The 13122-nt window shown below is 42.5% G+C and overlaps 2 protein-coding genes across 2 annotated transcripts; both read left to right on the forward strand.

Annotated features, from left to right (window-relative positions):
* Window positions 1-375: 375 nt before the first annotated feature.
* LOC139347017 (ADP-ribosyl cyclase/cyclic ADP-ribose hydrolase 1-like) lies at window positions 376-5718 on the forward strand. The gene is made up of 10 exons (XM_070986436.1): window positions 376-524; window positions 853-977; window positions 1085-1208; window positions 3238-3364; window positions 3466-3601; window positions 4447-4529; window positions 4658-4731; window positions 4814-4906; window positions 5360-5446; window positions 5601-5718. Exons 2-10 carry the CDS (start codon window positions 869-871, stop codon window positions 5698-5700), a joined length of 933 nt encoding a protein of 310 aa, XP_070842537.1. The 5' UTR covers window positions 376-524; window positions 853-868; the 3' UTR covers window positions 5701-5718.
* A 1899-nt stretch (window positions 5719-7617) lies between these two features.
* Window positions 7618-13122, forward strand: LOC139346951 (ADP-ribosyl cyclase/cyclic ADP-ribose hydrolase 1-like). The gene is made up of 8 exons (XM_070986332.1): window positions 7618-7845; window positions 8637-8763; window positions 8876-9011; window positions 9986-10068; window positions 11413-11486; window positions 12218-12304; window positions 12465-12548; window positions 12643-13122. Exons 1-8 carry the CDS (start codon window positions 7688-7690, stop codon window positions 12689-12691), a joined length of 798 nt encoding a protein of 265 aa, XP_070842433.1. The 5' UTR covers window positions 7618-7687; the 3' UTR covers window positions 12692-13122.

Here is a 13122-nt window from a genome sequence, read left to right on the forward strand (position 1 = left end):
AGGCGAACGGCCTGGGGTTACATTAACCTGGAAGAAATGTCCAACTTCAGTGTTGCAGTAGGTGTTGCTTCATCATGCCAGTGTAGCTTTAAAAAGGGGAAGACAGAAACAACCTTCACATATCTGTCACACTGACCTGTAATGCTTTCCTGTATGCTTTGCAGAGACATACATGGTACCCAGCGTCCAGTAACACAGACGCATGTCTTCCTCCGGCCCATCATTGCACCACGTCCCAGAAAACAGCGCACGCTCTATGTGGGGATATTCTTAATGGCTCCATAATGAGAGTCATGTGGATCCACTCTTTGCAACAGGAGGTTGGGAAAAAAACATCTCATCTGTCTCTGTGGGTTGGGAAGGAGCTGTGTTTGTCGAGCCTCTCGGGCATGACAGCCATTAGCCCTGAGGGGAGGTTTCACATCAGATCACAGCGCAGCGGGACTCGATTCGGGCACAAATCTGACCTGAGCAAAGCATTTACGGAGCCATTTGTTGCACTTTAACCTTCTGCACTGAAAATGGTGAGAATTGACTTGTGGCGTTTTACCCCGGGGCATGCTACCTGTTTATTCACATGGTATGTTTTAATTGCATGTGCTAACCACTGTAATTTTAAAAAAAGCTAATTGCTTCCTTCAGATGCTAGGAGATGTTTTCTAAAGGTCATGCTTTAAAATCTCCTGCAGGATGTTTGCAAAGGTGTGACAGCACTAGACCAAAAAAAACAAACAGAACGTGGGAAGAAGTTTTGTACATGCCAACAGTCACGCTGATTCTTTGTGAGCTCCCGGTCAATACCTGTTGGCCTGGAGTCAAATCCACAGCTGACTTTTTTCTGCTGTTCTACAGTAAAGCAGATCAAGGCATGCACACACACGCATCTTTTCTGAGGCGCAGTGAAGCGGTGCAGGGTCTCGCCATCACGAGCTCCTCTAAAACATCTGCGTCCTTTGTGGCGATCAGCGTCAGGCTATGTAAGTAATTCCTCCTGACGTTCCCACAGGTTTCTTTCTTTTGATATGCCTCTCCCTGATGTGATAGATAATGTCCTCTTTCTTCTGTCTTTGTGTCCATTTCAAAGGGTTTATTATGCTCCTGCTCTGCACTGGACAACTGGGAGCCCAGCTCGGGACTACCCCCAACATTAAACACATAGCGGTTGGAAGGTGTTACAATTACATCACGCTAGTTAACCCCAGCTTGAGGTGACGTACTGTGTGATGATCTAAACTTATATGCCATATCAAATCCTGACTGAGCCTGCTCATTTGATGACCTTTGACTTTAACAGCCTCAAAACCTGAAAGTCTTCCTCCCAAAAGCCCAAAGCAGAGGAACTCCGTCTGGTTCCGGCAGCAGATTATCAAGGCAGTGTCATAACACTGTTTTGATGTGATGTTGAATGACTTTTCTTCTTGTCTGTGCTGCTGTAGAAAGAGACAAAGATGGTTACTGTGGGATGAAGGCTTGCACTCATGCGCTTTGTGTGAGAAGACGTTTTATCTCATGGGAATCTCTGATGAAAAAAACCTTAAACAGTTTATCATATTATCTTGTTAGTGTTTACAGTTTAAAATGCCATTCATTTCACAAAATAACATGTTATGACTTGTTCAGGTCCTGAATGTAAGTCACAGGGCTGTTTAGCTCATGAAAGGTGACTTTTTAGAGAATGCTGTCCTCACAGGACATCAACACATCAAACATATGATGATGTGATGGAATATGATGCATTGTTGTAGATTAAACAACCCAGCAGTGCATAACGTTAGTAAAATTAGCTCAACATTAAAGGTGCAATATGTAATCATTTTAGTTAAAAAAACATTAAAAAATGTACTAAATCGCTGCACGGTGGCGCAGCAGGTAGTGCGCGTGCCTCACAGCAAGAAGGTTGCCGGTTCGATCCCCGGGTCAGGCGGGGCCTTTCTGTGTGAAGTTTGCATGTTCTTCCCGTGCATGCGTGGGTTCTCTCCGGGTACTCCGGCTTCCTCCCACAGACCAAAAACATGCTCATTAGGTTAATTGATGACTCTAAAAAATTGTCCGTAGGTGTGAGTGTGAGTGTGAATGTTTGTCTGTCTTTGCATGTGGCCCTGCAATCGGCTGGCGACCGGTTCAGGGTGTACCCCGCCTCTCGCCCATTGTAGCTGGGATAGGCTCCAGCCCCCCGCAACCCCGAAAGGGATAGGCGGTATAGATAATGGATGGATGGAATGTACTAAATCTATCAACAATGTGAAGAAATAGCAACTCTGACATTATGTTAAACACAGATATGTATTGTGCTGCAGAGATATCTGCTGAAGTTAGCATGCTAGCCAGCTAGCCTGTCCTGTCTTGTAATACCACTTTGTACCTCAAGAGGCAATAGTCCTGTGTAGCTCAGGCCTCCGGAGGTGGCTGACTGATGCCCGACCTCCCTCTTTCTCCTCTCCTGAACCCACTGTGTCTTCAGTGTCCCTGGATTCAGAGTCCTGGCTGGAGTGGCTGTAAATCACCATGGTGTTGTATTTTCCTTTATCAAACTGGCCTCCGTCAGTATCGCTGGCTGTGTTCAGTCCTGGTTTCGAAACCTCTTCCTCACAGTGATCCGAAGCTTCATTGCTAACAGTGTAAACACCAACAGTGCTCCAAGCTCCTAGTTTGGTTGGACTCCAGTCAGCTCATAGGACCTGTACCTGCAGGGCTAACTGAGCTAAGTCTTGAACAGCAGCTCCAGTTAGCAGCAGTCATTGGTTACTCAGGGACATGCTGCCCCCCATTGGTTTGGAGTGTGAATTCAACAGGTGGCCAGTTCTCTCATATTGCACCTTTTAACATCTGCAACAGTAAAACACAGTACACACATTAATGCAGCAGTAAGAATTGTCCAAAAACATCATATATATTATAGTAAAACACTGGCAGGGGCAATTTTACTGCATAGTACTTTCACTTTTGATACTTTACATTTTGATGACAATACTTCAATAAGGTTTAGAATGCAGGACTTTTACTTGTACTGGAGTATTTTAAGTGTGGTATTATTACTTTTACTTGAACACTTCTTCCACCACTGCCAACCAACAGTCCAAAACTCAAACATATCTCAGGTTACTACTGTAGAAAACTAACCAAGCGAATTTTGGCATTTAATGATTAATCGATTACCAGACCAACTGACTAATCAATTGATTGACTAATTGCTGCAGCCCTGAAAAACATCAAGATATATTCAATGTTTTCATATAGTTATGACTGTGAGGACATCTGGAGACAGTTTGAGGAGGCGGTTGTCCATCAGTCCTCTTGTAATGTGACGGTGGAGGATTATCATCACATGTTTTATGCGATGCCACAAACCTGGCCTTGTGATAGGGTGAGCAAGAGTAAGATTTCAGCCCCTAAATCACACAATGTTTCACTAAATGGAAAACCTTTGAGTTAAGCTGCTTTATATTTCCCTTCCCTTCTGTTTAGTTCCTCTTCTGGAGTAAAACCAGGACACTGATGCACAGCTATGCAGCCGTTGTTCGTCACTTCTGGACACTGGAGGACACGCTGGTCGGCTACATGTTCAACGACCTCATCTGGTGTGGACAGGAGGAAGACTCCGGTAGATCTTTGAACGCCATCTAGATAAACACCTCCTTTGTGCACACGCTCTTTGGCTTTTGATGCCTTAAAACGAAGCAGCAGAAGAAGAATGTTCCTCTTTCCTGTCCAGTTAATTAGCACACAAGCCCTTGATCTATCTCTTGACCTGCACGTTGGGAAACACTGCAGTAACTCAATCGTGATATTAGTTTAGCTCGAGCATTTCAGCCTCTTTCAGCTAATTTTAAATGGTTTTGCAACCTATCACAGCAGCAGCAGGAAGATGTTTTCAGTGGAAACGCTAAAAAAGAAAAAGAAACACTGTCCACCACCTGCTCAGCTCCAAACAGCAGGCAGGAGAGGGAATACTGGATTTATTTTGTCAGGTGGCCAGAAACATGACTCCAAATGAATGTTAATGTAGATCTGAATCTGCAGGATGTGTAACTGGTCGCACATCATATCAGCGTAAATGTTCCTCAATGTTGTGCATCCAGCTTTTGCAGTTTTACTGAAGTATACATTTAAATGCATGCAACACACTTGCAACAGAGTATTTGTATACTGAGGTTTTGCTACTGCTATTTAAGTACAAGCTGTGAGTACTGCTTCCACCTCTGGAGGAAGCTCAACAGCACTGGGATTCAAACGAAACCTCATCGCTCAGGCAGCTGCAGCTGTGCTCCCAAGTACTTCTCCATGCCTTTAGGAATTTTGTTTTTTAAACAGTCGTACTGCTGATTGATTAACCTGCCAACTGCATCACGTGAACCAGTTATTCTTACTATTCGTGACTCATCTGAAAATCATCAAGGTTACGACACTCTGCTTCCTCTAACGGACGCCTGTGAATCTGACACACAGGTTTTGATTTCAGCTCTTGTCCGGAGTGGTCGGCATGTAGAAATCACCCCGTGTATTCCTTGTGGAGGCAAGCCTCGCAAAACGTGAGTTTAACGTCCGAGCCGCAGAGACGTTCTGCAGGACGCGCAGCTGCGTTCTTTGTCATTTATATGCAACACGCTGTTCCAGAAGCAGTCGTGGAATCTTGTGATTTTCTTCACCTGTTTGTCAGTTTGCAGAAATGGCATGTGGCAACATCACTGTATTACTGAATGGGTCTATTGCCAACGCCTTCAACAGGAAAAGGTCAAACGATTAACAAAGCAAACATTTTAACAACGGTGTTCTCAAGTCTATGGAAAATAATCCTCTTTTTGTGGCCTCACAGCATGTTTGGAAGTGTTGAACTGGACGGTCTGAACCCACACAGGGTGAATTATGTCAACATCAAGGTGGTGGCCAACCTCGAGGGACCCTTCATGTGAGGATTAAAACCGCTGATACTTTGTTTTACAGTAAAATGTTGGATCACGAACATATGCTACCACATACAGTAGAACCACTTTCCAGTAAGTCACCTTGTAGCCAGTGACTTCCTGTTCATTTCATGCCTTTGTGTTATAAACCAATTACAAACCAGGAATAAGAACTACCGGGTTGCCAGGTTGTGCAAAAATTCCTCTGGTTAGCTCTTTCGGCCATCCAAAAAACTCTCTAATGGACAACTCCTGGAAAAACTTGAGGATTTTTAATGACCTTATTAACATTCAGAACCTGGCATCACAATTGCTTTTAATGACTCATAATTGATCTTTAGAGCTTGATTATCAATGATTTATATTACAGTTTATGGTCTGCTCGTAAATGGTGTGTTATCAGAAAGCGGTAAACATTTATATCCACAAATCAAGTTCCTTGTTTTTCTCCTCTGCAGAGAGTCATGTGGTCAAGGATCCATTGTAGACCTGATCCAAACCCTCCAGTCCAGAGGCTTCCGCTGGACTTGCACAGATAACGACCAGTAAGTCACACCCGTCAAGGCCTCCAAATCAAACGTGATGTGCTGTTTGTCCGTGTCCTTTGAGCGTTTTCTGATCTGACAAGAACAAGCAGAAGTATGACACTTGCCACAGATGTTGTTTATGGCTTAATGATGGACTTCCTGATGACCACAGGACCCTGATGATCCTGCAGTGCATCCAGAACCCCAAACAGTCCTCCTGCCAAACATGTGCAAACAGCCTTTTGCACAGAGGGAACCTCACATCTCACTGAATCACCCACAGATTTTGCACATTTTCTGATATTTTGTAGTCCTGTGCTCAGTGACGGTGCACTAAATTAAACTTGGTGCTAAAAAGATTTCCTGAATTAATGTTTTCTTCACACCCTGTACTGCGTTTTGATCAGTTTCATTAGCAGATTAGGTCAGTTTGAGGGGGTGCGCCACTAAATATGAGATTGTGATATGGGTCATGGCTAATTTTCAGCTCATTTTCGCCCTGGGCCTCATGGCAGGTTGATCCAGCCTCGCCTGTCTCACTGTCACTGTGTTTATGGGACCAAAGGTCACATCAGAACACTGCAGGCCTTGAACGCCTCGTCGAGTCGAGAAGAGATAAGAATGGCAATAAAGTTTTGACCATAATATTAATGGGTTGGCATAAATGTAATCACGATTATGTTTGCATTCCACTGATGGATTAGTACGACTTTGTGTTCACGTGTGTTTTTCGTTTGCTCAGTTTGCGTGAGCGTAAACCCTTCAGGCTCGAACACACCCACACAGATAATACGCAACTTGATCTTTTGCTTTTTTGTTATTTCACAATGGTTAGATCATCTATCAAAACCTCAGGGTGGAGTTTGATTTGAGCTTTGAACCATAACACATATCACTAAACATGTAGCTCCTTTATGGCACAAGACAATTAGACAGCCACGGTTTACATGGATTATTCTGCAGAACAGAGATGAAGAACCTGTTTACCAGAACTGTTCTGATCTCCCTGTCTGTACTCAAAGGTCTGAGGCGTTTCTCAACACGTCCACTATCGATGGCCCTTCCATGATCCGTGAAGTACAGCCCAGTCGCCTCTCAGCAGCTGATAAACAATAGGTTCATGAACTTCACTCAGCTACTGTAACAGCGCCTTGGTTTATATATCTATTGTGCTTACATGGTAAAAAAAGGGGAAGCAGCGAGAGCAGCCAAATGTGAAAACCACAAGGTGTGGCTATTTTTCAGGGTGTGGGGCAGACTCAATATTTTTATTTCTTTCTTTATTTTATTAATTCACATTTATATATTTTTGATATATCAGTATTTCTATAATCCTGGATACGCCCTGATATCATTGAACTATTGAAGCTAGTTTCAGGGGAGTGAATTAAAAGTCGAACAGTTGAACAGTATTTATTTTGTTAGAGATTTCATGTGGATGGAGGTAGAAGAAGTATTTTGATTATTTACTAAAAGTAAGAATATCATGCTCTAAAAATACTCCAGCAAAATGCGCTTAATGGAATAAAAATGAGAATACTCTTCATCGGTGTTATTAATGATGTGTTATTAAAGCAGTATTACACTTCAGAGGGATTTTTTTTACATTTTAGTTACTTTGCAGATTCAGAAGAATAAATATGATTAACCAATACATTATGATGTATTATTATGGATAAAGACAAGACTTCATTGAGCTCTTGGTGAAATTCACCAGCCATACCTGTCAGCATGTACATGTATAATTCCCACCTGTACCTGATGCAACATTAAAGTGATGAACACATGAATGCACCAATAATTATAATAATCAATAATATATTATATATACTCCTTGTTGTGCATTATGAGTACTTTTACATTTTGTACTTTAAGTATATTTTAAGGCTATATTGTACTATTACTTAAGCTAAATTTTGAATGCAGGAATTTTACTTCTAACAGAGTATTTATGCTCTGAGTACTTCTCCCACCACAGGTTAATACTCAACAAGCTAAAGTACAAATACTTATCGCTTTACACTTTGGTTTCAGGGTCCTGCTGTGATCCTCGGCCTAGGTTGGCCAGCTCCAACATGACATATAACATCCCTGATTGGACCAGAGCCGACATGGCCATGAGCCAGTGCACGTTTGTGAAGCCGTGACTGCGCGCGTCAATAAATAGACGCGCGAGCGCGAGCGTCGTTACAGTGACAGGCAACTGCGGTTTAAGAGCCAAAGTTTCTCCGACGGTCAGGAGTTTTCAAGTGCTTTTAAATGGCGCGTCGTCCGGATAGGAAACGCTGCATTATCGTCACTGTCGTCGTTGTCGCGCTCTTCATCATCGTCCTCGGGCTTGTGCTGGGACTGACGCTCCGGAAGGAGCCGGAGCAGTTTGAGACGACTTTTATCAATAGGTGTGAGAAGTTCAAAGGGTAAGTCATTTCGTTTTGTTTTTCAGAGTTTATGGGAAAAAGATGTCAAGTGTTAAAGGAGGCAACATTAATGAAGCCATAATATTAATCCAAAATTATGGCAGTAAAACACAGACAGGGAGTATTTTACTGCACAGTACAGAACAGTACTTTTGCTTTTTAAACATTTCAACACCTCTCTAAAAACAGTATTATTTCCTGCATTAGTTTTAACTACCTGTACTTAATAAACTGGCAACTGAGTGTATGCAACCTGTGTGGTGCAAATCAAAACGCAGAGGATGTGATTTAAAAGCTTCAGCAATCATGGGAAGTGAAACTCTTCATTTGTGTTAATGAAGAAGGTTTAATAGCAACAAGTGCTGTTCAGACAGAGTGTCTGAAAGTGAGTTTAATGCTGCTGGAAATGTGCCCAAGGTTTGCTCTGTTTGGTTCTCCAGTCAATGATTTAATGGGTGGCCTCTCTGCACGTTTGCACAGTGTCTGTTCACCGTACACGCACAGTAATACAACGTTGTTTCTAGATAATAGTTTAATAATGTAAATAACTTAATCTATAGCACTTTTCACAAACATGAGACAAAGTCCTTCACAAAATGCATAAAAAAACAGATGTTAAGTGAAATAAAAACCCAAATAACTAAGCTTCAAATGAACAGCAATGTTATGTTCAAGGAATGCAGGACATTTCACTTTCCCTTCTGTTAATCTGGCACTGATTAATTCATTCAGTCATGCACTTCTTTTCCCATCAGAATGAGGCTGATCCAACGCTGTCTTTTATTTTTCAGATATGACTGTAACAAGCTATGGACTGCATTTGAACAAGCCTACGTAGGGCAGGACCCTTGTAAAGTTACCGTCGAAGACTACGACCCTTTCATTGCCGCAGCCTCCTTCAAACCAGCATGCAACAGAGTAAACATCACTCATCACAAGACTTTTTGTGTGCACCTTATCCTCTCAAGACTCCTTTTCTGATGTAGATGAATACATTGAACAATGTGACATGAACTGTGTTTTGGGTTAGATGATGTTCTGGAGCAAAACGAAGGATATAGTCCATGCCTTCACTGCGAAGAACCCTTGTTTTGTCACCTTGGAGGACACTGTGCTGGGAGGTGTGGCGGATGGTCTGACCTGGTGTGGAAAGGAGGGCAGCAGTGGTAAGAACTGGATTCACAGTTTAGTCAATTAGAGCCGCAGCAGTCATTTAACTATGCATGTTAAGTTTTGGTATCTGACATCTCCAAGCATGTTTTCAATGATCTGTGGCAACACCATTTACCATTTAAGCGAAAGGCATCACATGCCCTTTGGGTACTTGCATACCTCTCCCACACACGGTATGGAATAAAAGCTTCATAATAGCTGCTGAGGTCAAATGCCAGAGGAGGTGATGCCAACAGTTATTTTTACATAGTATCATATTAAAGCGTATAAAGTCATGCCAAGTTTTTCTAAGCCCATTGTCAACAGCTCTCTCAAGCTCTGAATGTAATTTCATCATGCTGGTACTGAGCGCATTCTCACATTAGCAGTAACTATGTGGTCTAGCAACACCTCTGGCAGGAAATATCATCAGAAATCCTCAGACTGGAGCTGCTATCGCTTGCTAAACATGCATAAGATTCTCCTCTCTCCCTGCCAAACTCTTTTAAACTTCCTGTCAAGTCCTGCAACAACACATTTCCAGAAGGTGACCTTAAGAAACAGACACCACCACTGTTTTCACACCTCAGCTCTTTGGTAGATTAAACAAACAGGATAGGACATGTTTATCAGGGAACCTTGAAGGAGCTGGTAGAAAAATTTCATTACCTTTGTTGTTACCAGGCTAGCTGTTTCCACCTGTTTCCAGTCTCTGCGCTAAGCTATGCTAACCTGCTGCTGGCTGTAGCTTCGTATTTAATGAACAGACATGAGACTGGTGTAAGTCGTCTCATCTCGTTCTCAGAAAGAAAGTGAATAAATGCATTTTCTATTATGTTTATCTATTTAAAACATCTGAGGTGTTCTCAGAGATGCTTGCAGGATGCTTGTTTCATTCGTTTATTCTCATTTCTCTTAATGCGTGATGTCTTCTCTAACTATGGTCTAATGGCAAAAAGAAAAGTCTTGAATGTGTGTGTTGTTCTAGAAACGTTCACCACCGGATGCCCAGGATGGTCAGACTGTGAGAACAACACTGTTCGCTCATTTTGGAACAAAGCCTCAGCTGCTGTAAGTTACCGACAAGAATTCACGAACACAACCAGTAATAATAATGCCGGCACTCCTGAGATCAAGCTGAGCTTACAAGAATACTAATGTGGCGCACAAGGTGAAGCAAATCTCTCCTGAATATAAGTGATTATGATGGAGAGGAGAGAAAAAAAGGCCACTCAGTCTGGTCCTTCATCAATGAGGCTTTGTGCTGGTCTCCAGGGACCCACATAGTGCAGCTGTCTCCTGGGCGAACGGTGGCAACCCACACATTCACCCACAGTACTTCGGCTTGTCTGGGTTCAGACGCAAAACAACCGATAAACAATATGCAAAAGAAGTGTGAGGCATAAAAATGAAGCACAGCACAGGATTAAAAAAGCTGGCATTTTTATAAAGTCCAGCAGCCTCGCAGCTGCTGAGATGAGGCTGATCCAACGTTACATCACTTACGTGAGAAAGCGCAGCAGGACAAATTGTCGGATCTTTGTGTTTTTATTTGTTCTCAGCAAGCTGTGCAGCAGCTTAAAGAGGCTGTAACTGATGCTCGTACAATAAAAACGTGTCAAATGATGAATCTTAATTCGAAGGCTAGCAAGCCTGTAACCTAATGCATCTCCCTGCGCGTTGCATTAAATGTGAAAATGTGACCTTCGCTGGCTGGTCACAGGAAGCAGTAAGTGTGACTCTCTCCGGACCTTCCTCAGGAGCTGCTCCGTCGCTCGTAGACGTGGATGTTCAGTTTAAAAGACGTGCATAAAAACTTTGTAGTGTTTGTAAGATAAACTCCAGAATGTCAAGCCTGCAACCTTTTCCTCTTCTGACTTACTACTCAAAGCAAACAAGCTAAGAAATCACAGCCACCAGGTGTGACATCAGTGTGGCCCTGCCTCCTTTAGGCTGCCCGATCCACACCTACTTCAAGAGGACGTTAATCCCCAACGTCCTGTTTTCCCCCCCAAGAAAAGATGTTGAATGACTATCACAGGTCAGTTGCTGCTGGCTGGAGTTATGTCCCTACACGGCGCTCTTGTCAACCACGAGTTGTTGCTTGGAATGTGCTGCCGTTCACCTACTTATTGTCTCCCTCCAAATACTGGCCTGTGTGGGAGAGTCGTCCAAACAACCTGGTTGTTTTCCAAACCAGATAAGAAATGAGTGGGAGGGCATTTTGAAAGCGTCGTTGTCTTGCTGGAATCGCTGATAAGAAGAATTTAGAAACATTTTCAAGTAATTCCTGCAGCTGCGTTGAAAAAAGTGATCGCTAAAAAACTTTGCCGGTAACATAATTTGGTAAATGTTGCTGGGTCTGCAGTCTAAATCTGAAGTGCATTGTCTTGATGATCGTCTTCATGTGTGCAGTTTGCAGATGCTGCCTGTGGTAATGTCACAGCAATGCTAAACGGAGCCGTCGACACCCCATTCAGTTCTACAAGGTGAGCAGCCCTCTGCCTTGTTATCGTTACTTCATGCACCCAAACAGTTTTACAGATGCACGAAAGGTCTCAGCACGTGTAGTTAAAGCCGTTTCAAGGATCCAAAATCACCACCACACTGACCGAACACCAGGACAGCAATTTCTGCATGCTGACTGCTAGCTGAAATGCATTACTAACAGGAACAAACATTGCATGAGAAACCAGGAAATCCTCTCTGAATGTCTGATGATTGATGATGGACCAGATGCTGTAGATAAGTGCTAGTATTTACAGCATCGGGTCTCTAAGGAAAACTGTGAGGATGTTGGCCGAATCAAAACACCAGACTCTACCGCTGGAGCTGCTCAGTGTTTTGGAACATGCAGCTTGTTCTGTATAAGAACCAAACAAAATGTACTTTACATTATGGGCTTATATCAGCTTTAGGAAGGAAACCTCACCCTTCTGCACCTCAATAAATCACTTTTAGACAGTCATCCAGCCAACAGTAGCAGCAATCTGCATTTCTGTGCATTCCTATAGAACTGCATTTGTGGATTAAATGCAATATGGTGTCAATTGATTGAGCGAAAACCATTATTTTATCAAATCATCCTTATATCCACTAATTATCTGCAAGTTGTGTCCTGTTCTATCAAGTTTTATCACATCCTGAGAATTATTTTTCTTCCACTCCGCTACACCACACAACTTGAGAGCCTAATGTCACATATTTTTTTCGTCATCAGTATTTTTGGGAGCATCGAGATGCCGAGGTTCACCTCCCCCACAGTGAAGAGACTGAATATTGTTCTGCTCACACAGACGAACTCAGGGTAAGATTTTCTCCTCATGCACAGGACTCCTGCAACACTTCTGTCCTTTGTTGTTCATTTTGAGTGTGATAAATGCATAAATGCTGTTCTTCCACAGTGGTTATTTTTTAGGGATACAACACAAATAATCTTAAAGTCATGTTTTCTGCATCCTCCTCAGGGCAAACTGCACGAACGCATCTTTAAAGGAATTACAGAATACGCTGGCTAAAGGGATTACATACAGCTGCAGCGAGATGACTGAGTATGTAAAGCACGTCTGTGAGAGGATGTGATCATACGCACGTTTCCGCCCCCACGCTGTTTGTTGACTGCATGTTCTGTGTTTCTCTCTGCAGAGCTCAGCTGCAGCAGTGCAGCTCCAAACCCTGTGGAAACTGTTGGTGAAGGTGTCAACTAAAAATCAGATCATGCATTCTGATAAGAAGCACAACAATAACCAGCGATAAACGTTGTCCGTCCGGTTTGCTTTCATTTCTACTGAGTCTTTGTATTGGAAATGTGATTGTTTTTGTACCTGTGGGCCAGTTTGACTTAATGTGAAGTGCATCTTTTTACATTTTTACAATATGACAATGCACCTTTTTATCATTGGAGAAGCTTTTAATCAAATGTGACTGAGTTGTGGCAAATTGTCATGCACTGTAAGGTAAAAAAAAAAAAAAGGTGCTGCTATCCAATGATGATCACTCCTCCTGGTGGCACAATTTTTTTCAGTGTTTGTAAATAAAATGTTAAAATGTGAAGTTGTGAAGTCCTCTTTGGATTGTAAATCATGTGAAATCATTTTTCTTTAACATATTAAAACAGTGGTTCTT

Source organism: Chaetodon trifascialis, chromosome 18 (assembly GCF_039877785.1).
Source record: "Chaetodon trifascialis isolate fChaTrf1 chromosome 18, fChaTrf1.hap1, whole genome shotgun sequence".
NCBI classification, from domain to species: domain Eukaryota; kingdom Metazoa; phylum Chordata; class Actinopteri; order Chaetodontiformes; family Chaetodontidae; genus Chaetodon; species Chaetodon trifascialis.

What these genes read in the sequence shown, in the direction of transcription:
- LOC139346951 (XM_070986332.1), top strand. Translation starts at nt 7,688, where the DNA reads ATGGCGCGTCGTCCGGATAGGAAACGCTGCATTATCGTCACTGTCGTC. An exon ending in GGAACAAAGCCTCAGCTGCT is followed by an intron (nt 10,069 to 11,412) that starts GTAAGTTACCGA and finishes TCATGTGTGCAG; the next exon opens with TTTGCAGATGCTGCCTGTGG. An exon ending in CTCACACAGACGAACTCAGG is followed by an intron (nt 12,305 to 12,464) that starts GTAAGATTTTCT and finishes CATCCTCCTCAG; the next exon opens with GGCAAACTGCACGAACGCAT.
- LOC139347017 (XM_070986436.1), top strand. Translation starts at nt 869, where the DNA reads ATGCACACACACGCATCTTTTCTGAGGCGCAGTGAAGCGGTGCAGGGT. An exon ending in TGGACAGGAGGAAGACTCCG is followed by an intron (nt 3,602 to 4,446) that starts GTAGATCTTTGA and finishes TCTGACACACAG; the next exon opens with GTTTTGATTTCAGCTCTTGT. An exon ending in ACTTGCACAGATAACGACCA is followed by an intron (nt 5,447 to 5,600) that starts GTAAGTCACACC and finishes TGATGACCACAG; the next exon opens with GACCCTGATGATCCTGCAGT.